Below are 23,456 nucleotides of genomic sequence, written 5' to 3' on the forward strand. Positions count from 1 at the left end.
ATATATATATATATATATATATATATATATATATATATATATATATATATATATATATATATAATTGAGCTCCTATGCTTTTAAAAATACCAAGTTATTGGTGTTTGTAGATTTTAGGCCATTGGATTAAGAGATATACGGTTAGGATGATGTGGGCCCCCTAGAGTTGAGTGGGTGGTTGGTTGAATAGTATAATCTAATGGTTGAAAATGACCCGAAGAATAGATCTAACGGTAAAAAACTTACAAGCACCAAGTGCTTGGTGCTTTTACAAGCACCATAACTGAACTCTCTCTCTCTATATATATAGAATTAGGTTACAATATTATTAATAGTATCAACTACTTGCTATTAGGATTTCAGCACTTAGATAGTTATTATGTGATGATAAAAGAAAAACATTCTATTTACTATCATCCTAACCGCACATCCCTTCATCCAAGGGCCGAAAACCTAATAGCAAGTGGTCAGTACTATTAATAATATAGTAGACTTTTTTTTCTCTCTCTCTCTCTCTCTATATATATATATATTTAAGTATAGAGTCTGAGCAAGAATAACTCATTAGTAGTAACGAAGCCAGTTTACTGACTACGATGTTGTTTTCGGATGAATAAGAGCTTCCAAATTGTACGAGATCTGGCTCCGTTAAAGTATGATCTAAACATTTATAAATACCTAGAAATCAAATTTCCACAGCACTTTCAAATATGTCTTTTTCATCAAAGTGAACCAGAAAAATGAATGGTGAACAAATGATATCTTTAAAAAATATGATATAGGCGCAGTCTTGTAAATATAAGATCAAAGTATTCAGATCCTTAGTTTTAAGTAGTTTAAGAATTTTCTAACAAAAATTCAATTGATTTGGATATCTTTACGTCGTTAAACGAGAAAACGCCTCTTATCGACCATTAAAATTACAAATTTTGAAACCCTTTGATCATTAGGCAAATGATGTCGAAAAGATTTGAAATTTAATTTCTAAACACTTCAAGTGGTATAGATCATATTCAACGGAGCTGATCGTCAATTTGGAAGTTCTATCATCGAAAACAAATCGGTAGTAAAACGGCACGTTTACTACCGATAGTATTCTAGCTCAACTCTATATATATATATATATAGAGAGAGAGAGAGAGAGAGAGAGAGAGAGCCTTTGCAGCCTAAATTGAGCGAGCTCGGTAATACTCAAGCTTGGCTTGAAATTAATTTCGAGTCTAAATTTAGGCTCAAGCTCGACTTGAAATTAATTCGAGCCAAGCACGAGCGAGCCGAATATCGAGCCGAACGTGAGTCAAACACGAGCCGACTCGCTCACCAAAAATCAAAATACCTTTTGTACTCATAACTTAAGGGCGAATAAGAAAAGTTGGTGATGATAGAAGAGTATATTTGAAAAGACAAAATAATAATTTTATAAAGATAATATCTGAATTTAATTCGATGGGTATATTTAAAATAGATTGGAATGTAAAAAAAATATTTCAATATTAGCCTTTCAAGAACGGTAAATCAGAAAATCGGAAACTTTTTAAAAATATATAAATAATTACCCCTAAAAAAATACTTATATATTCTCAATAAAATAATTAAAATCAAATCTAAAAGCCTCATTCCAGTTTTTTTTTAAATTTTTTTTCAATGCGAATTTTATTATCCTATTGGACAGTAGATTTAGGAAGAGGACTAATAAGGGAGAACGACAAACTCCTCATTCAAATTATATTCCCGCATTTTTATAGGGATATAATAGTGATTGTACTTGGTAATATTTTAGGGGTACACTCTATGCTACGCGAGGCACCGTACCCTCAACTCCTTATATTAGTATATACGACGCGGTTTTCCTAAATCGTAATAATAATAGTATAATACCCCACCGCGGCGAACCCAGTCCCTGTTCCACCTACATATAAAAATCGCATCGACGAGTCATCATCATAAACGCACTCTAAACACCATACCCTCACGAACAAGGAAACCTTCGTTCCCCGCAAACCCTAGCACTCCCCAAATCCAATCCAATCCAATCCAATCCAATTCGAGATCGAGATCGAGATCGAGAGAGAGAGAGAGAGAGAGAGAATTAATGGAAACGCACCTCGTATATCTCCCGGATCCGGCCCCTCGCCCGATCCTCGACGTCTTCGGCGCCGCCGAGCTCGCGGCGGCGGCGCGGCTCGTCCAGCTCGGCGGCGGCGGAGACGCGGGGGAGGAGGAGCTCGGGAGCGCGCGGCGGCGGCGGAGGAGGACGCGGTACCGTTCGATCTCCGATCTCTACGCGGCGACGGATGCGATTGAGACCGGAGGGGGAGATGGATGGAGCCCTGACGAGGAGAACAATGGCGTAGCGCGACGCGAGAAGCGGAGGAGGGAGGAAGAAGAGGAGGATCGTGAATGGAAATAGAGAGAGAGAGAGAGAGAGAGAGAGAGAGAGGGTGTACGGAATGGGTGTTTTGTAATTATGTGCGATTTTCGTGGATATTGTGCGCATTTTGGTTGTGACCACGCACCGTCGGTGAGACGGTGACTCTAGTTTGGATTAAGAAAATTGTGCGAAAAAACTAAACAACACCTTTGGTCCTCCAAACATCTTGATATTTTGGTTCTAATATTTAGTTCTTTAATTTTTTTAAATTATTATAATTAAATTTTATAATTTAATTAACTAACTAAATATTAATATATTCGGTTACATGTTGAAATGATGCAATAGTATTATAATTAATGACGTGATAATGATTTATAAAATTCGAGTTAAAAATTATAACAAAATACAGCCTTACTGTTTGAGAACCAAAAATAGTGACATGAAACTGCTCATGTTGTTTTGCTGTCGCAAGTGGGAACAAACTGGGCCAACATGAAAATGATAAGAATTGTGTCTTCCTCAATACTACCTGGGAATTTCATTTTCATTTTTCAAAGAGAAGGATAGCATGTTATTTATTTTATATTATTATTTTAAAATAAATTTAACTAGGTACGTAAATTAATTATGCTCCGAAAACTTAGGAGTTTGGATACTAATTATCGAGTCATTTTTGTCATCTTTGTCGCTTTTGGTAAGGACGATCAATAACTATTTAGGATTCAGTCTTAATATATTGAGGTCGCTGATCAATTTGTCCAATGTGTTATGCTACGTATGCGTATTTTTTTCATCTGTGAAATAAGTGCTATTCCTCACAAAAGCTGAAACTGTTAGAGAACGGTATTTTAATATTTTATATTCAACACTTTCTACATTGAGTCTCAAAGCAAAGCATGATTAGCTCGTAATCTTCTAATCTGCTATCACGTGAATTAACTCTAATTCCCTAATAAAAGACTTAAGCTACCAGAAAATAAATAATATTTTAATATCTTATATTCAACAACTAAATATATATGTAGTTTGGGCCTGAAATTTTCTCTTTTGTTTCTTAGGCCCCGTTTGGATCGCGGGATAAGCGGGGATAACGAAAGTTATCCCCGCTATTCCGCCAAACGGGGTGAAATTTGGCCGGGATATTTTATCCCGGTCAAACCTTGCTATTCTCGGTTATCCCGGAATAGCAAGGGATTTGCTATTCCACCATTTTGGTGGAATAGTGCTATTCCAATGCTTAATTTCAAACTTAATTAAACTTATAAATTGAATTAAACTAAATTATATAAATATAATATGTTATATATTATAATACATTATTTTTATTATAAAATTATTAATTGTACTATATTAATACATATTATTTATATTTAAATATTATAATAAAATTTATAATAAATTATATTTAAATATTATAATAAATTCTTTTTATTAAATTTAAATTTAAGTAGAATTTTTAAAAAATTTATAAATTTATTATAATAAATTATTTTTATTAATTGTTCCCACCACTATTCTTATTTTAAAATTTTAAAAATTAAAAATTTAAATTTTTAAAATTTATAATTTATAATCTCAAAATTAAAGTTTAAAATTTAAATTATAAATTTTAAATTTTAAATTTAAATTTTGATATTTTAAATTTTTGAAATTTAAAATTTGATATTTTATATTTTTTTAATTTAAATATGATCTTAAATTTAAAGTTTGAAATTTAAAATTTAAAATTTTGAATTTAAAATTTGAGATTTTAAATTTCAAAGTTAAAATTTTAAATTTAGAAATATAAATTTAAAAATTTAAAAATTCAAATTCAAATATAATAAGTGGATAATATCATTATTTTTTATTTACAAAACCCATTATCTTTCTTATTCCATCTTACCTAACCAAACGCTATTTTTTTTATTCCAGGAATAACCCAATTTTCATCCAAACGCAAAATTGATCTAATCCTCGCTTATACCTCAATTTATACCTATCCCTGGAATAGCCACTTTTTTCTTATCCCCGAACCAAACGATACCTTAAAGTATGCAATCTGGATCGTAATTTCAAACCAAACTAGTAAGCAAACTTGATCCCAACACATTAATTTGCACTGCCGTATTATCTTTTTTTTACTATTAATTGTAGTCCGCATATCATGTTCCAATTGAAACTAACCTTCACAGTCCGTATCTTAAGTGACAAAAAGTTTAATAGTTGGTATCCGAGGTCTCTAGTTTATTTATATTTATAGCTAAATTTATTTTTTAATAAATAAACAAAATATATATGACAATATCTTTTCCTAAAAAAAATAATAATTTAACTTTCTATTTGTTACCAAGGCAGAAAATCAAAATTTTATAAATATGCACATACAGATAGAGGTGGCAATCTAGCTCGCTGTTTGCGAGTTATCTCGTATTCGACTCGAAATGAACTTGAAATCGAATTGCTTATTTAGTAAATGAGCCGAACACGAGCTGAATTTTTCAGCATGTTTGATAAACGAGCCGAACAAGAGCTTGAGGTCAGCTCGCTCCTTTTTGGCTCGATAATAGCTCGAATACATATATTTTATATTTATATATATAAATAAATAATTATGTATATAATATATTACTTTTATTATTTAAGTTCTAGCAAAAAAAAAACATAAAGCCGAGCTTAATTATAAAAGACTCATATATATATATATATATATATATATATATATGTGTGTGTGTGTGTAAAGTTTCAACCTTTAAATTAAATTTAATAAGTAAAATTTTATAAATTTAGTTTTTTATATATATCCAATCTAATTCATTTAAGTTATTTTTGTTGGCAAGCTCGTGAGTCAGTTTTTGTCAAACGCAAACTGAATTTTTTGACTCGATACTTTAACAAGTCAGATTAAACGAGTCGAACACGCAGTCGACCCCAGCTTACTCGCGTTCGGCTCAATGAGACGCCTATGTACAGAGTTCCATCACTTTTACAAATTCCCCCACCCTCTAATCGCCAGTGACATCGCACCCACTAACACCCCCACAGCCCTCCACGTGTCAAACTACTATTCGTCCTATGTGCCCCATGCCCCAACGGTCAACTGCGTCTGTTTGTTTAAAACGGTGCCCTCGCGAGGCACCGTAAGCACGAACAAAAAACCTTTACCCTCGTCAATATTAGTCGGTTTCCTAATTCTAATAAGGTGAAATCGCATGTAGACCCACTGAGTTATAGTAAATTGGGAAATGGACCCCTCAGCTTCAAACTTTTTGATTAAAACTTCTTTAACTTTCATTTTTTTTTCTGGAATTTAAAAATTTATCAAATTTATTGATGCTTTTATTAGTCTAATAATTTTAATTGCTTTTCGTAAATAAAAGTAAATTAATCAATATTAATTTAAAAAAGAGTAAAACTTGACGGGATTTTTCAAAATATCCAATTGTTGAGGGGTCCCCATACATTTTTACCAAATCCTAATCCTACTCGCACTCGGAATCGGAAAAAACTCCACCACTGTATATATATATGTTACGCTCTCTCCAAAACGTCCCCAAAACCCACACCATCTCCCCCACGAAACCCTAGAGAGAGAGAGAGAGAGAGAGAGAGAGAGAGAGAGAATCGTAGAGAGAGGTAGAGAGAGAGAGGAGGAATGGGAACCGACCTATTACGCTCTCCGAATCCGATCCGCGTGGCGCGCCCCGATCGCCTCGTCCTCGCCCGCTTCAGCGCCGCCGAGCTCGCCGCGGCGGCGAACCTCGTCCAACTAAGCGAGAGCTCCGGCGACTCGTCCGCGGACGCGCTCGGGATCGAGCCCTACGCCGCCTCGGCCTCCGCCGCCGCCGCGGCGCGCGGCGGCGACGACTCGTCCTCGCCTCGCTCGGTGAACACGCGGCGGCGCGATGCGGCGGCGGGGGCGGAGGAGAAGGACGAGGAGGAGGACGACGACGACGACGCGGTGGGAGGAGGCGGCGCGCCGCGGGGGAGGAGGCGTCGCTACCGTTCGATCGCGGATCTCTACGCGGCGACGGCTCCGATCGGAGATGGAGGAAACGCTAAGAGCGAGATGAAGAGGAGGAGGAGCGACGGGGAAAGAGAATAGAGAGAGAGAGAGAGAGAGTTTTTTTTTTTTGTAATGTTCACTGTTGTGGTGGTGGAGCGAAGATTGCAATGGCCACCACTAGCTCTTCCAAGATTAATGCATGTACGGGAAAAACCAATGGTTATATGGGGGGCTTAAGGTTTATTAATGTTATAGTGGTGGGGTGCGTTGCTTGTGAGGAGAGAGAGAGAGAGAGAGAGAGAGNTTTTAGTTTTTTAATTATAAATTATTTATATGAACCAAAAAAAAAAAAAAGAATTGCCTTGTTTCTGGAAACATGGATTAATTGGAAGTTTCTTTGGAGCAGTGACCTTTTTCGCACACATGAGCGCACGTGTGGTTTGCAAATTTTTTTTTTCCCGCAAATGTGGTATTGTGGTTGTAGCATGGTAATGCATTCAAATTTGAAAATTTTGAAAATTTAAAGACTTAGAATTTGAAAGAGCATAAGTTTTTAATATCATGATTTAAAAATGTTGAACAAAAGCCTTGTTAAATTATTCTTATTGTTTGACCTGCTTCTATTTTACCTTCTTATTAGTGTTTAAAATCGAGTTACGGTTGTATTACTTGCTATGTATTATTACTGCAGAATTTTATTGTGAGTTTTTAGAATTAAACTTGAGATATATCTTGATCTACTCCGACGGTTATTAGCTTTATCTAATGGTCGTTGCATTAGTATATGAAAGCCGATGCGTGAATTTATTAGAGGAATGCTTCAGTATAATAGGAATATCCAAATCTAATCGTTAATTACTGAGTAATTTTTGAGAATTGAATTGTTTTTTAGGATTCGAGTGTGTAGATATTCGATATTGAGAGGTAAAAACGTCGAAAAACTCTGCAAAAATCATTGTTATTCTTTAGTCTGATTCCACTTTACCATCTTGCTAGCTTTATCTAATAGTTCGTGCATTAGAATATGTAAGCAGATATGAGAATTTATCGAAGAAAAGTTTCAATACAATCGGGATATCCAAATCTAACCGTTAAGTTATTGAAGAATAATTTATTGAGAATTTTGAGAATTAGATGTCGACTTTTCGGATTCGATAGTGTGGAAATTAATATTCAACATTGCAAAGGTAAAAATGTTGGAAATACTCGCAAAATCATTGTATTTGTTTTCGTCTGATTTCACTTTACCATCTTGTGGCGATACTATGATCTACGTACTTTGACCATTGCTAGTTTTATCTACTGGTTAATTGCTGTATTAGTAGGTACAAGCAGATATGAGAATCTATTAATATTTATTATTGTTATTAATTACATAGAAAGGTCAATAGGTTTATGAAAATAATAAGTTTTTACTGCTTTTAATTTGACCTTTATTGCTCATGGATAATACTCTGCACCGACTATTCATTAATTGTTGAAGGACCAAAATTTTATAAGGAATCAATTTTAATTTCCAGTTTGATTCTTTCTTAGTATATATAATTCAATTCTTCTTTTCTTTTAATTCAGTCATTCAACCATTTTTCTTAACAAAAATAATTTTTGAATGAAGAGTAGAATTTGCAAAACCATGCATCCACTTGTCAAAATTATTTGGATACCATGCATTTTGTGTCCCAAGTTGTGAGTTTATTCATCATTCAAGTTATCAAATGTGTGAACCTTGAAAACTCACTAGGAAAAGTTACATCACATGTCACAAGGATAATGTTACCGTGTATAATAGTACTTTCTATATATTCTTTTGTTACTATGTATAGTATTGCATGATATATGGGACATAATTCTTCAAAATCTCTCGTACCAAATAGAATCTTTTGAGTTGTTTTTAATTAGTTGCTTATTACTGCATCAACAAAGTTGACATGGGGGAGCCTCTTCACGATCGATGAGATGATTTTATCCACCGTTCGTATGATCGCACTTCTACAAGATTTGAGCGCTGCACATGATGAAAAATAAATTGAAGCATCTCACGTTGAAAAGTATTAAGCCTAATTTTGAACTGTTTTGCATTAGATTCAGTGCTAAATCCTTGTACATTCTAAGAGGTCTTGGAGTTTGATTCTTACATATGGCATTTCGGTATTAATTTATGTTTATTGATTTGCTATCTCTTCATTGTCTCTCTTGTTATTGTACCTTAGCATGTTTTACGTAATTTCTATTGTATATGAAACCTTTTCTACTAGATTGAAATTTCAAGTGTTAACGAGCTCAAACCCAACTGAAAGTTTAAACTATTAGATGGAAATATCTTGTGTATCATATATTAGTTCAATTTCTATCCGATATCCGATATGTGACTATTATTCTTCAAACCCGCTCTTGATATATGGTAGATGCTACTGGTAAGTGGCAGAGACCTAATACAATCACATTAAAATCAAGTATTAATGCACAACTAATACGTGACACAAACTCAATTCATATATATATATATATATATATATATATATTAGGTGCAACCAGCATACAATCAACTTTACGTGCTAAACGCAACTAGTATGTAGTCACTGGACTGGGTGGTCACAAACAAAGAAATGTGAATCTGGATCTAATATTATATTAAAGGGCTCAAACCCAACCCAAAATGTTAAGCTATTAGATAGATGAACTCTCTACACTATAAACAGGTCAAGATTCTATTTAGTATTAAGTAACTAACTATTATTCCTCACTGCTTCTCAATTTGCACGTCCTGGAGATTCTTTTGTTACTAAAATTACGAAAAAAGCTTTGACAGATTTGCTCATCTGCTTTGGGTGGAAGTACTTCGTGCTGTAGAAACCGCACTATAAAGATTCACAGCTAACAGCTGGCATAGTTGATTGAAACCCTTCATATTGAGTTGTAAGTTGATTCGCATTGCATGTGGGATGTAAAAATATTATTATTCTCTTGTGGCGAAATACATCACTAAAACTATTATTTAATAGTTCTCATACCCATTTGTTGATTGCTTTTGTGCAGAGTCTTCCGCAGCAGAAAAGGCTAAGGTTCCGAACAAGGGGTCAGCAACTAGTTAGAGCCTCATCGATGTTAAATAGATAAATCCATGTAAACTTATTCTAGTTTAGTTCAGAGATGCATTTTGGAACTATTTAAAATGTACTTTATACTTTACTTCTAAACTGTAATTTGGTATTATTTCAGTATAAGCTTATGAACTTTTAGTTTTTGATCAGATATCACTATAATCTGTCACGTTCTGAACTTCAGTGGAAGCTCACCAGCCACGTGTACAGACCCGCTGTGTACATCACTAGGTCAACTGAAACAGGAGTAAACTACAATAAGTAGAATAAGTAAGTGCAGCAAATAGATGCAAAGAATCAACCATAAATCTGTCTCAATATGATATATTTTCTAACGTGTCATACATACTAATCATTGTTGGAGGAAAATTCAAAATCCCTTAATCATTATTATTACTATTCAATTTTCTTAATTATTATTATTATTATTTTATTCTTTATTTATTAATTCTTTTATTCTCTTTTATCAATATTTTTATTATTATTTATTATTTTAATTAATAGGTGGAAACGTATGGAATTAAATGGGATTAATGAGTAGAACGTTGGGGGGCCTCCAACGATCCATTTACATCCCATTTATACTGCCTCCTGTCTACTGTTCATTACAGTAGAACATGGCAGAGAGCTACTAATTAATTATTTTGAGAGTTGATTTAATTTAATTTTTATTCATTTTATTTGATCATTTTATCGCCGAGTGTTGAAAGAAGCTTCGTCAACCTCTTCACGATCGTGCTCGCAGAATGAGGAGTTCCGGTCGTACCTTGGGGCGGTGTTTCCGGTTAATCCCGCACGTAAGGACGGGAATACGCCTTAGGGCAGTGCCTCGCACGCTTCCGGATCAATTAAGTATTTATTTGGATTTAGCGATCATCTGTAAGTTGATTTATTTATTTTCATAATAAAATTTAGTTAGATTTAAATCACAATTAGATTTCTATGCGATATTTGTTCCAACAATCATTACATATACTAGTTGATATTTCATGCTAATTACAATTATCCATCAATAAGCTACATGTCATGATTCATGCAGATGTCATCACTATAGTTTAATTAACTAATGATATCACATAATTACTTCCTATACTACACAAGTTTTACTAATCTCATATAAAGCATGCTAACTAAGCTATTTCTAAAATTACTTTTTATCTACTACATAGATATTTCACTTAATCATGTATGATAAGCATGTTTTATGTATGCACACATTCATTCAAACATATATTCACATGAATATGTAGAAATTACAATTTGTTAATGTCAAAAAAGACATAGAAGAAATTCACCCATTTTGATAAAATCAAACCCACCGAGTACTCATCGGCAGCTCGGTATCCTCCCAGCAAAACAGCTTAAGTAAATAAAAGTAAACGATTATTTCATGTGATTTTAGCACATAATATTTTAAGTTTGAACCCACAATATATATCACCGGAGTTTTATTTAATTTTCTTTCATTATATTCAAGTTCAGAGGTGGTGTTTATAGTAGACATTGTTCACATAAAATAGTTTTACTACTTCTACTCATGATATATATGCATGGGTGGGGATTAAGTAGAGAGATAACGTACCATATTGATGAATCACCTTATAAGCAAAATATATTATTTTAATAAATTGTGTCAAATTTAGAATCTTACATGTGACTAAATGAAAAGCTCCAAATTTCAACTATAGAAGCATAAATCAATAAAGGTCATGTTCGAATATGTGATCTTATTTTGTATAAACTTTTTTTTAATACAATAGTAACCAAAGAGTTTAATTTTTCGTAATTTTATAAATTTTACTATCCATAATTTGATATGATAATATATTTTATCTACGAAATAATTTATTTTATTCTAAAAAATGATTTAAAGTCTGAATGTAATATTTTATTTTAAACATTTGATTGTAAACACTCTTTATCAACAAAATACACAATTTTTTGAATAAATCAATGAGATATACTGAATATTTAAAATATTCACTGCGTCCAAACAGGGCAAGGAATTAGAAGCTGTATTCAGTGTAATAAATTGGTTTGTGCAAATGTTGCTTAGGATTCTTCGCACCGAAAAATTACACCAGAATAAGTTTGCATCACGAGTTGCCTACAAACAAAACAAAAAAAACTGAAATAGAATACAGAAACCTGAATATATGACAAGTTGCACATCGCGGCTGATCGATAACCCATCGATCAATTAAAACTAAATATGGTGCAGGGGAAACTGCAAATTACGAGAAATTCATGCAGATTATACACTTTCTAGCAAGAGGGGATCATGATAGAATCGCCGTTCATCATGCGGCGGTTGACCCAAAAGACTTTACGATGACGCTGACTCTTTCGGCGAAACTTTTCGAGGTGATCTTCTTCCCCGGAACATGAAAGGGGTTGGATACAGCATCTACATACGCAGCATGAAACCTCCGGAAAAACTGAGTGCCAGCAAAAAAGACACATAAGTTCTAGAAAAATAACATAAGAATTCTCCATACATGCAAAAGAGAAGCTCAGATTAAGTTGAATTATTGGCAGGTTTTGATTTTTTTTAAAAAAATCTATTGATCCTTCCTGAGATGTTCTTGCTTGTGACTTTTCCACTTTCATAGATGATATGCCGCAACCTTGAAGGCGATGGATGACTTTGTCATCACAGGTTATAATGAAACACAGTGGCATTCGACCGACACATTTTGTTGCAAAGTTCCATAATCATGATATCACAAAAGCTTCCAGGTAAATGCTCTGTCATGGTAAGGAAGAGTTTGGCACTTCGCTACAAGGTTAAAGTGTAAATCTCACTCTTGTAGCATTTCATTCCTTACTGCCAACGCTTTGGCAGTTAAAAGGTTGAGAGAGAGAGTTTAAGCATTCACTCAAATAGCACAAATTTGGTACGATACAATCTCACCTATATTCTGACCCAATTCAATCTGCAGAAAAAATGGCAAGTTACAGATCCAACGGTTCAGAGCAAAATCAAACTAAGCTCTCAATCTTAGTAAAATTTCAGTTTTTGAAAACCAATTCAAATCAACTAGAATCCAATATTGCCGAAATACCATGATGTAGGTTGGGATCTGAACCAGAACCGACACGTACTTGTAATGATTTTGCAGAATAACTTTTAACTAGAACGAAGATAGCACGCATTTTTAACCTCATAACAAGACTCTGCAACAATAACATGACAAAATAACAAAAGTATCATGTATAGAAACTTACATTTCTTACATCCGCATCTTTCACGTCTAGATCAGTTGTAACCATAATGAACTTCACCTTCGTGTTAGTCAAATATCCATATCTACAAAGCATATAAAGCAAAAGGAACAAAACAAGTATCTATTAATTTGTTTCATGCAGACAAAAATTGTTTAGACGCACGAGAAAGTCAACTCATAGTATACTTTCGTTTCATTGATCAGCAACATACCGGGAATGCTCCACATTCTCTATTTGACACCATGCAACTCAGTTCGGCGGGGTATAAGCAAAACTATACTTGATTTCTAAATTGTAGGCATGTTATCTTACCACAGGGTATCCGATGGGAATAAGATTTCCACGGGAATATAAAGGTCCTTTAACAAGAATTCCTAACCTCTTTCTGCCCACTCACTCGACCTGAGCTGCGCGGTGAAAAATGATAATCCAGCTATTTCAAATAGAATATATGGAACAGTTCCTGAATGTTTCAAGTCGACGAAAAGCACACCGCCCAAGAGTCTCAAAGAGCTTACACTTTGTAGTTCTCAGTTGGATATAGAAGACCCAGAAATGTCTCGTTCAGAGTGGGCCCACTTCTCTTAGGGTTGTTTACTAGCGAAAGAAAAAAACACAACAAAGCATAAGCCACAAAGAAGTAATCACAGCTCCATATGCAGTGAATCTTACACAAATTGTTCGTTCAATTTACGATGTTGACCAACGATACTTGCTAAATATTTTTAATATTCTTTGAAGCGCTTTTGAATTTTAGAGAGCTCTGAAGCACTCGAAAGGGCGTAGAAGACGAAGCACTACCAAAACAGGACCGGATTATAATTAAAGACTCAAAACCTCAATCCGAAGTCCTTGTTGATGTACCAAATGCACTCAGTTTTTCTTTGTTAACACATTAGTTTTCCTCGCTTCAACTAAAATTTGTAACCATAACTAAACATTCTATAACGGATTCTTCTTATTGACGACGACCGATTGATCTAAGCTACACAATAGCGATGAAGATATGATTATCCAGATACCGATATCCGTTAAAACACTTGACTCTATCCAAATCAAGATCCGTATATCGTATCACTACAGCGCATAGATTTTTCGCGCAAATCCCAGGTTTGTATACCCAACATATCCGTAATACTTATGCACACTATACATCAATTTTCACAAATAATTTTCCAATGTTGTTACTATCTTAGATTCCTCTTAATACACTTCTGAAAGTAAACGATCTGCGCTGCTAAACTTGATCTACGCTATTTGAACTTACTTTTTAGATTTTGAGTTTTCAAAATTGACTTTTTTTAAGAGATAATACAATGTAAATTTGCCAGAATAAAGTCGAAAAATTATAAAATTTCGAATTTCTCGACACGGAACTCGAGTAGATCTATAATGAAAAGTGATGGATTAAGCTTTTTTTTCAATTAAATTTTTTTAAAAAAAAAAAAAAGTAGGAAAAGAGAAAAGGGGGGACCTCGCTCGTCGATGACGTCCAAGGAGCAGTGGACGATGTGATGGAGCTTCAGGGCGTCGTCGGCCTCCGTGAAGCTCTGCAGGTACACCGGATTGTTCTGTGCACCCCCTCGGAGAGGACGAGGTCGATCAGATCTGGACCGTTCGATTCCAGTAATAGAGAGAGAGAGAGAGAGAGAGAGAGAGAGAGAGAGAGATCATGAGCGCGAGATTTAAAGCACCGGACCTGATTCCCCACGACGGCGACGCACACGATCATCTCGGTGTGGCGACGATGCTCCTTCTCCAATACCACCCCCCCTCCTCGGACGGTTCCGGTGTGTTCGGACTTCGGAGGGGAGAAGCGACGAAGCACAAGAGGGGAGTTTTAGTTTTTCTTTTTTTCTTTTTTTTTCTTTTTTTTTTTTAACTCTAATAGAGTTACACTTAATTGGGCCTTTTATGGGCCTAACACTCGGCCTACCAAGCCCATTGGTATTTCGAAATTTAGAGCCTGTTTGGTATTAGGGGCCACTTAATATCATTGGGCCACAAAAAAAAAAAGAGAAAGAGGAGAGAGTGTGTAGAGATATTTGTCTGGGAGTTTTGGTGATAGTGTAGAAAGTGTTTTGTTCACAAAGGCTATATTTGAGATTGACCATCACCGTCTAGTATAGTTGGTTGGTACTTCGGTCGCAATCGAACAGGTTCTAACCCTCGCATGCCCCATTATTAAAGGAGCTTCCTTAGGAATATATTCTAGCCCTTGCATGCCCTTTTATTAAAGGAACGTCTTTTGAAATATATATATATATATATATAGAGTTGAGCTAGAATACTCTCGATAGTAAACGGGATATTTTACTATCGAGTTGTTTTCGATGATAGAGCTTCCAAATTGACGATCGGCTCCGTTGAACAGATCTATACCATTTAAAATGTTTAGAAATCAAATTTTAAATCTTTTCGACATCATTTGCCTAATGATCAAAGGTTTCAAAATTTGTAATTTTAATGGTGGATAAGAGACGTTTTCTCGTTTAACGGTGTAAAGATATCCAAATCAATTGAATTTTTGTTAGAAAATTCTCTAAACTATTTAAAACAAAATCTATACTCTTGATCTTGATTACAAGACTCCTATCGTCATTTTTGAAAGAATATTCATTTTCAACCATTCATTTTTTGTTCACTAGATGAATAAAAGAACAATATCGAAAGTGCGTGAAATTTGATTTCTAGATAGTTTAAATAGTTTAGATCATATTTAACAGAGCCGATCGTCAATTTGGAAGCTCTCTCATCGAAAACAACTCGATAGTAAAATGCTCTGTTTACTATCGAGAGTATTCTAGCTCAACTCTATATATATATATATAGAGTCCGGCTACTATACTATCGGTAGCACGAAGGCTTCCGTGCTACCAAGTTGTTTTCAATGATGCGACTTTCAAATCGACGATCGGCTCCGTTAGACTTGATCTATACTATTGAAAGTATTTGGAAACTATATTTCAGAATTTTTCGACATCATTTGGCTAGTGATCAAAAGGCCTCAGAATTGACAATTTTAATGGTAGATGTGATGCATTTGTAAATTTAACGGTGTAAAACAATCCAAATCAGATGAAATTTTTATAGAAATTTTTTTTACTATTCAAAGTAAGAACAGTACCTCTGATCTTAAATTCAAGTCTTCTATCATCATTTTTTTTGAGATTTTTATTTTCAGCCGTTCATTTTTAGACTACTAGTTTGATGGGTAAATGATATCGAAAAATTATGAAATTTATTTTTCAAATACTTTCAATAGTGTAAATGAAGTCTAACGGAGCCGATCGTCGATTTGAAAGCCGCATCATTGAAAACAACTTGGTAGCACGGAGGCTTCCGTGCTACTGATAGTATACCAGCCTAGCTCTATATAGATATATCCATAGCATATATATATAGATATATCCAAAGGCTAAAAATTTGCNATTGATCTAAGCTACACAATAGCGATGAAGACATGATTATCCAGATACCGATATCCGTTAAAACACTTGACTCTATCCAAATCAAGATCGGTATATCGTATCACTACAGCGCATAGATTTTTCGCGCAAATCCCAGGTTTGTATACACAACATATCCGTAATACTTATGCACACTATACATCAATTTTCACAAATAATTTTCCAATGTTGTTACTATCTTAGATTCCTCTTAATACACCGAGCAAATGTAGAACAATACACTTCTGAAAGTAAACGATCTGCGCTGCTAAACTTGATCTACGCTGTTTGAACTTACTTTTTAGATTTTGAGTTTTCAAAATTGACTTTTTTTAAGAGATAATATAATGTAAATTTGCCAGAATAAAGTCGAAAAATTATGAAATTTCGAATTTCTTGACACGGAACTCGAGTAGAGATCTAAAATGAAAAGTGATGGATTAAGCTTTTTTTTCAATTAAATTTTTTTTAAAAAAAAAAGTAGGAAAAGAGAAAAAGGGGGACCTCGCTCGTCGATGACGTCCAAGGAGCAGTGGACGATGTGATGGAGCTTCAGGGCGTCGTCGGCCTCCGTGAAGCTCTGCAGGTACACCGGATTGTTCTGTGCACCCCCTCGGAGAGGACGAGGTCGATCAGATCTGGACCGTTCGATTCCAGTAATAGAGAGAGAGAGAGAGAGAGAGAGAGAGAAAGAGAGATCAATCATGAGCGTGAGATTTAAAGCACCGGACCTGATTCCCCACGACGGCGACGCACACGATCATCTCGGTGTGGCGACGATGCTCCTTCTCCAATACCACCCCCCCTCCTCGGACGGTTCCGGTGTGTTCGGACTTCGGAGGGGAGATGCGACGAAGCACAAGAGGGGAGTTTTAGTTTTTCCTTTTTTTTTTTTTTAACTCTAATGGAGTTACACCTAATTGGGCCTTTTATGGGCCTAACACTCGGCCTACCAAGCCCATTGGTATTTCGAAATTTAGGGCCCGTTTGGTATTAGGGGCCGCTTAATATCATTGGGCTTGAAAAAAAAAACAAGAAAGAGGAGAGAGTGTGTAGAGATATTTGTCTGGGAGTTTTGGTGATAGTGTAGAAAGTGTTTTGTTCACAAAGGCTATATTTGAGATTGACCATCACCGTCTAGTATAGTTGGTTGGTACTTCGGTCGCAATCGAACAGGTTCTAACCCTCGCATGCCCCTTTATTAAAGGAGCTTCCTTAGGAATATATTCTAGCCCTTGCATGCCCTTTTATTAAAGGAACTTCTTTTGAAATATATATATATATATATATTGTCATTGAAATAGACCCTCCACAACAACCTGTGGTCACCTCAAATCCAAATAGTAGTTGGAGATATTCCTTGCCCGATAGCTGAGATCTCGCCAAGCATAGCCTATTCTAGTTCTAGCACCGGAAGAGCAATTCCAGAGGAAGATAAAATCTCAAAAGATTTAGAAAGATATATTCAAGGAGAATGGAGTGCAACGGACTCTTGATCCTTACCTCTCTCTCTCTCTCTCTCTCTCTCTCTCTCTTTATATATATATATATATATATATAGAGAGAGAGAGAGAGAGCTAGGCTTCTATGCTTTCGAAAATACGGAACTCTCCGTATTTGTAAGTTGTTTTCAATAATGGGACATTCGATTCGGCGATCTGTTTCATTAGGCATAATCTGCGCTATTAGAACTACCTAGAAATCAAATTCCATAAATTTTTGACTTCGTTTGTCTAGTAAACAAATAGCCTCAAAATAAACGGCTGAAAATAAAAATCTATAAAAAACAGTGATAAATGACTCAAATTTCAAATCGGAAGTATTGGTCTTGCTATTGATGTTAAGTAGAATTTTCTATTAAATTTTCATCTAATTTGGATACTTCTACACCGTTGAACTTAAAAACGTGTCACATAGGCCGTTAAAATAGTCATTTTTGAGACCTTTTAATCGCTTGGTAAATGATGTCAAAAAATTATAAAATTTGATTTCTAAATAGTTCCAATAGAGTAGATTATATTTAACGGAGCCGATCGTCGCATCGGATTTTCTATCATCGAAAATAATTTACAAGCACAAAGGTCTCCGTACTTTCGAAAAAACAGAAGACTTTCTCTCTCTTTCTCTCTCTCTCTCTCTCTCTATATATATATATATATATGGTTTTGCACATTTCACAATGCATGAGGATGTAGTTTCTACTAACTGAACCGGCCATACCTGGCACAGTTGGCTAATTAAAGACTCATGATCTTACATTCGAAGCTTAGCTACTTCATATATATTTTTAGTAGAGTTTATTTTAAAAAAGCAAACTGAGCATATAGTTTACTACCTTTCTCTCAAAAAAATATAAAAATGTTGTTCAGCAGTCATCGGTACCAAGTAAAAACAAAACTTGTTCTCATTCTGCTTGTTTTTCCAAAAAAAAACTTTGTAATTACAATGAATCGCTATGTCGGAATACATTCATTCATCTTTTGTTTGTGGTAACTAATTGTTTTGGCCTAGCATTGCTCTTATACATATTTGCGTTCGGAGCTTCAAGTTTTTATTGTTCATAGGAGCTCTATCGATCTATGAGTAATGCTTTGCTCATTTTTAACAAAAGGCGAGATTATGTTATTAAATAGTGGAAATTATATTACCAAAAATTTATATTGCACAAATTAATCAGGTGGTAAAGCAACAAACAAAACTACAAGTCGACCAACATTGAGGATATTTACGATCAAAACTCAATATAAGCGATGCATATAGCTAAATACGCAATTGATCGAGAAAAGTTCAAACCGAAAATATAAATCATGCTATAATGAATAAGAACTATATATAAACGTATGTAAGTTACTCTTGACAATGGATAATTATAACTAAAAAATCACAAAGCCAAAGGTAAAATGAACCAAAAAAGTTTCCACTGTTGCTTTATATATATTGATGATTCGTACAAAGAAACAAAACTTTAAAACCCATCAGTGGATCAGTGTCATACATTAATTAAGTCCTTAACCATTAATACAAGTACTAGAATATTGAAACTTATAAACTATTACAAGCATTATCGAAAGAAAGTGAGATTAGCTTATCCTTTTCTTGCTAGAGCGAGACAGAATAGATTTATCGAATCTAATCAAATTCAGTTAGTGAATAATGACCAGATTCAATAAATTCATCATGTCAACATCAAAATAAGCTCTGTCGATAACACGACGCATCAACGAAGCACAACTTTGGAGAGACAGGGAGCCCTTATGGTGCATAAGGAGGAAACTACAAAGTAATATTAATCATGGACACAACATGAGAAACTCTTCATCTCCATGGACCAAATCTCCACCAATATTTGAACGTGGAGTACCTCTCCATTGCTTGAACTCAGCCCCAAGGGTGTGTGGGAGAACCAAAGCATTGCTTCCAATGGCTAGTGATTGGTGGTGCAACTCCTCCAATGGATTTATCTCAACACACCCATCCAAGGCTTAAATAATGTAGAAGAGAGAGAGAGAGAGAGGGCACTAGCTATGAGTCTATGGAACAGTGAAGTAGGGATAGCTTGTTAATGATCAAGGGAGTGATGTGGATGGTTGAGATGCCTTCTGGAGATGGCTAGAGTCCAGAAATTGTTAACTATAGGATCAGGTCCACCACTTCACCTGTGGACCAAAAAAAAGGGAAAAAAATGCAAAGCATATGTTAGATGAGAGCTGATGCCTTGTATCAGATAATGAAATATAGCGTAATCTTAATTACAACATTATAACTTAGTAGAATGTAGATGAACTTTTGGCCAAGATAAGATTATGCACTATTAATCTTAAAATAGCCTACAAAAATAGTATTTTTTTTAAAATAAAGACGGATAGTTAATTAGGATCTGAATGCAGAATGGTTCACTTCAACCGGCCAATTTGAACATTAGCGTGTTTAGCCACTACTGAATATGTATTATTCTCCAACAATAAATATTATTGTAATTAATAACTGTTAGTTGCAATAGTAAATTTTTGCAACAAATAAGAATCGCTGTTATAAATCGTGCGGTAATAAGTAACTAAATAATATAACTTTGCTCTATCACAACGGCACAAAATATTAGAATAAAATAAATTTTTTTACAATAATATAATTTTTGATACATTTATTGATATAATGGAACAAAATTATTGTATCTAGCGTCCATATGCGGTCCACAGATGACGTGGTGGACAAGGTGTAAGCAATATTAAATTCTAACTTGAGTAGCCAATGGGCCCAATAGGTATTACCTGAAGAAGAAGCAAAAGCAAAAGATCTGCACAAAAAAAAAAATAAAAAAAAAAGAGAGGAGGGGCTCTTTCTGTGTCTTTAAAGCTGCTTCTTGGGCTGGGATTTTTTCTTTTTTTTTTTTTTCCCTGGGAGCGAAATGGAGTACAAGCTTAGCAGGGAAAGGCCGGCGCATAGATACCCCTCTCTGTGCCCTGTGAAAGGTACGCGATAATCTAGGGAGTAGAGAGAGAGAAACAGATGATCTAGGGAGAGAGAGAGAGAGAGAGAGAGAGAGATTGTAAGGTGTACTAAGTATTGGTAGCAGCCCCTATAATACACCAACATGACAAGTTGGTCCCCACAAACACTTATTTATATGACCTTATTTAGACCCAGTTTGGGATTGTGGAGAAATTACGGTACGATAGGACTGATAATTCAACTCACTGCTTGCGAGCCACTTCGTATTCAGCTCGAAGTGAACTCGAGATCGATTGCTCGTATATATGATGAACGAGCCGAATATAAGCTGAATTTTTTAATTCGAAATCTTAATGAGCCGAACACGAATTGGGATCAGCTCGCTCATGTGTTGCTCGATATTGTTTGTATTGAATTTCAGGTCAATCCAAATGTACAGAAACCTATATTTTGTAAATTTTAGTTATTAGATTAAAGTTCTTATTTCGAGTTTTTTTTTCCAACTTTTTATCTAGTAATAGAAAAGTGACAATCTAACTTGTTGTACATTAGTTAGCCAGCTCGTATTCAACTCTTTAATAAACACACCGAATACGAGCTGAATTTTTTAGTTCGATATTTTACAAAGCCAGTTTATGTTCTGCTCGTTTAGTTAACGAGCGAAAATGAATTGACCTCAGCTCGCTCATGTTCGGCTCGTTGACAGCCCTATGCTATGGGCAATGAAAAAAATATGATAAAAAAGTTATCTATTTTCGATACATAATATAATGTTGTGCGTATAACAATAAATGAATTACTATATATTTTCTACAGCTACAGTGAAAATAGGAGAAGAATATTTTATTTCCTAACGTCTCAACTCAATTTTGACTAAAGGCATTTAGTTTTGTTTCTACTTTTCGCTACAGTAGTGTAGCCGAATTAAGTACATTGATGGGTAGAAAAAAATTTAAAACTTTCGTTGCAGTGAAAGACAAATAAAATTCGCTCTTCAGACTCATGCAGAAATTTTAATTTGGTATTTTTTATTTTACTCCATGTAGAAAAAAAAAATTATTAAGATATTTTGATATAATTCTTAATTTATAATAATATTACTTAAACAATACTTAAACCATTCCATACATTGTATTATAGTTCTCGAGAGTCAAAAAAATAAGTGTTTTTTTTATTAATCATTTATCTATTAAGTAATTTGCTTATTTCCGTACATTTCGTGCACTTTAAACAGTACAGTTAAAAGCTTTTTTTTTTTTTTTTACGAAGGAGAAATAAATGCATAACATAACTAGCCAGAAAATTTAATTTATCGAGTATTTTTTCTTTTAGAAAGAAAGATAGCAAATTCTCTGCTTCTTTTATTTTTATTTTTAAAATAAATTTAGTTGAAAAATACGAAATAACTGGGCTATGGACTTGTAANAACAATAAATATTATTATAATTAATAACTATTAGTTGCAATAGTAAATTTTTGCAACAAATAAGAATTGCTGTTATAAATCGTGCGGTAATAAATAACTAAATAATATAACTTTGCTCCATCACAACGGCACAAAATATTAGAATAAAATAAATTTTTTTACAATAATATAACTTTTGATACATTTAGATTGATATAATGGTACAAAATTATTGTATCTAGCGCCAATATGCGGTCCACAGATGACGTGGTAGACAAGGTGTAAGCAATATTAAATTCTAACTTGAGTAGCCAATGGGCCCAATAGGTATTACCTGAAGAAGAAGCAAAAGCAAAAGATCTGCACAAAAAAAAAAAATAAAAAAAATAAAAAATAAAAAAGAGAGGAGGGGCTCTTTCTGTGTCTTTAAAGCTGCTTCTTCGGCTGGGATTTTTTCTTTATTTTTTTTCCCTGGGAGCGAAATGGAGTACAAGCTTAGCAGGGAAAGGCCGGCGCATAGATACCCCTCTCTGTGCCCTGTGAAAGGTACGCGATAATCTAGGGAGTAGAGAGAGAGAAACAGATGATCTAGGGAGAGAGAGAGAGAGAGAGAGAGAGAGATTGTAAGGTGTACTAAGTATTGGTAGCAGCCCCTATAATACACCAACATGACAAGTTGGTCCCCATAAACACTTATTTATATGACCTTATTTTGACCCAGTTTGGGATTGCGGAGAAATTACAGTACGATAGGACTGATAATTCAACTCACTGTTTGCGAGCCACTTTGTATTCAGCTCGAAGTGAACTCGAGATCGATTGCTCGTATATATGATGAGCAAGCCGAATATCAGCTGAATTTTTTAACTCGAAATTTTAATGAGCCGAACACGAATTGGGATCAGCTCGCTTATGTGTTGCTCGATATTGTTTGTATTGAATTTCAGGTCAATCCAAATGTACAGAAACCTATATTTTGTAAATTTTAGTTATTAAATTAAAATTCTTATTTCGAATTTCTTTTTCAACTTTTTATCTAGTAATAGAAAGGTAACAATCTAACTTGTTGTACGTTAGTTAACCAGCTCGTATTCAACTCTTTAATAAACACGCTGAATACGAGCAGAATTTTTTAGTTCGATATTTTACAAAGCCAGTTTATGTTCTGCTCGTTTAGTTAACGAGCAAAAATAAGTTGACCTCAGCTCGCTCATGTTCGGCTCGTTGACGGCCCTATGCTATGGGCAATGAAAAAAATATGATTAAAAACTTATCTATTTTCGATACATAATATAATGTTGTGCGTATAACAATGAATGAATTACTATATATTTTCTACAGCTACAGTGAAAATAGGAGAAGAATATTTTATTTCCTAACGTCTCAACTCAATTTTAACTAAAGGCATTTAGTTTTGTTTCTACTTTTCGCTACAGTAGTGTAGCCGAATTAAGTACATTGATGG

At 34.4% G+C, this 23,456-nt stretch overlaps 3 protein-coding genes across 4 annotated transcripts; 2 read left to right on the plus strand and 1 right to left on the minus strand.

The window, feature by feature from the left end:
- Positions 1,548-2,585, plus strand: LOC109703595. Its single transcript, XM_020224267.1, has one exon. The coding sequence runs from the start codon at positions 2,093-2,095 to the stop codon at positions 2,408-2,410; it is 318 nt and encodes a 105-aa protein (XP_020079856.1). The 5' UTR covers positions 1,548-2,092; the 3' UTR covers positions 2,411-2,585.
- Positions 5,800-6,662, plus strand: LOC109703640. Its single transcript, XM_020224341.1, has 2 exons — positions 5,800-6,475; positions 6,638-6,662. The coding sequence occupies exon 1, from the start codon at positions 6,009-6,011 to the stop codon at positions 6,456-6,458; it is 450 nt and encodes a 149-aa protein (XP_020079930.1). The 5' UTR covers positions 5,800-6,008; the 3' UTR covers positions 6,459-6,475; positions 6,638-6,662.
- On the minus strand, positions 11,457-17,019 carry LOC109703639 (trafficking protein particle complex subunit 2-like protein). 2 transcript variants are annotated; one of them, XM_020224340.1, is made up of 5 exons: positions 16,869-17,019; positions 16,642-16,738; positions 13,207-13,285; positions 12,689-12,770; positions 11,457-11,898 (listed from the first exon to the last, which is right to left on the minus strand). In XM_020224340.1, the coding sequence occupies exons 1-5, from the start codon at positions 16,899-16,901 to the stop codon at positions 11,761-11,763; spliced, it is 429 nt and encodes a 142-aa protein (XP_020079929.1). In that variant the 5' UTR covers positions 16,902-17,019; the 3' UTR covers positions 11,457-11,760. The 2 variants fall into 2 exon arrangements, with proteins under 2 accessions (XP_020079929.1, XP_020079927.1); XM_020224338.1 differs by lacking the exons at positions 16,642-16,738; positions 16,869-17,019 and adding exons at positions 14,163-14,259; positions 14,388-14,549.

This window comes from Ananas comosus, linkage group 25, assembly GCF_001540865.1.
Source record: "Ananas comosus cultivar F153 linkage group 25, ASM154086v1, whole genome shotgun sequence".
Lineage (NCBI taxonomy): Eukaryota > Viridiplantae > Streptophyta > Magnoliopsida > Poales > Bromeliaceae > Ananas > Ananas comosus.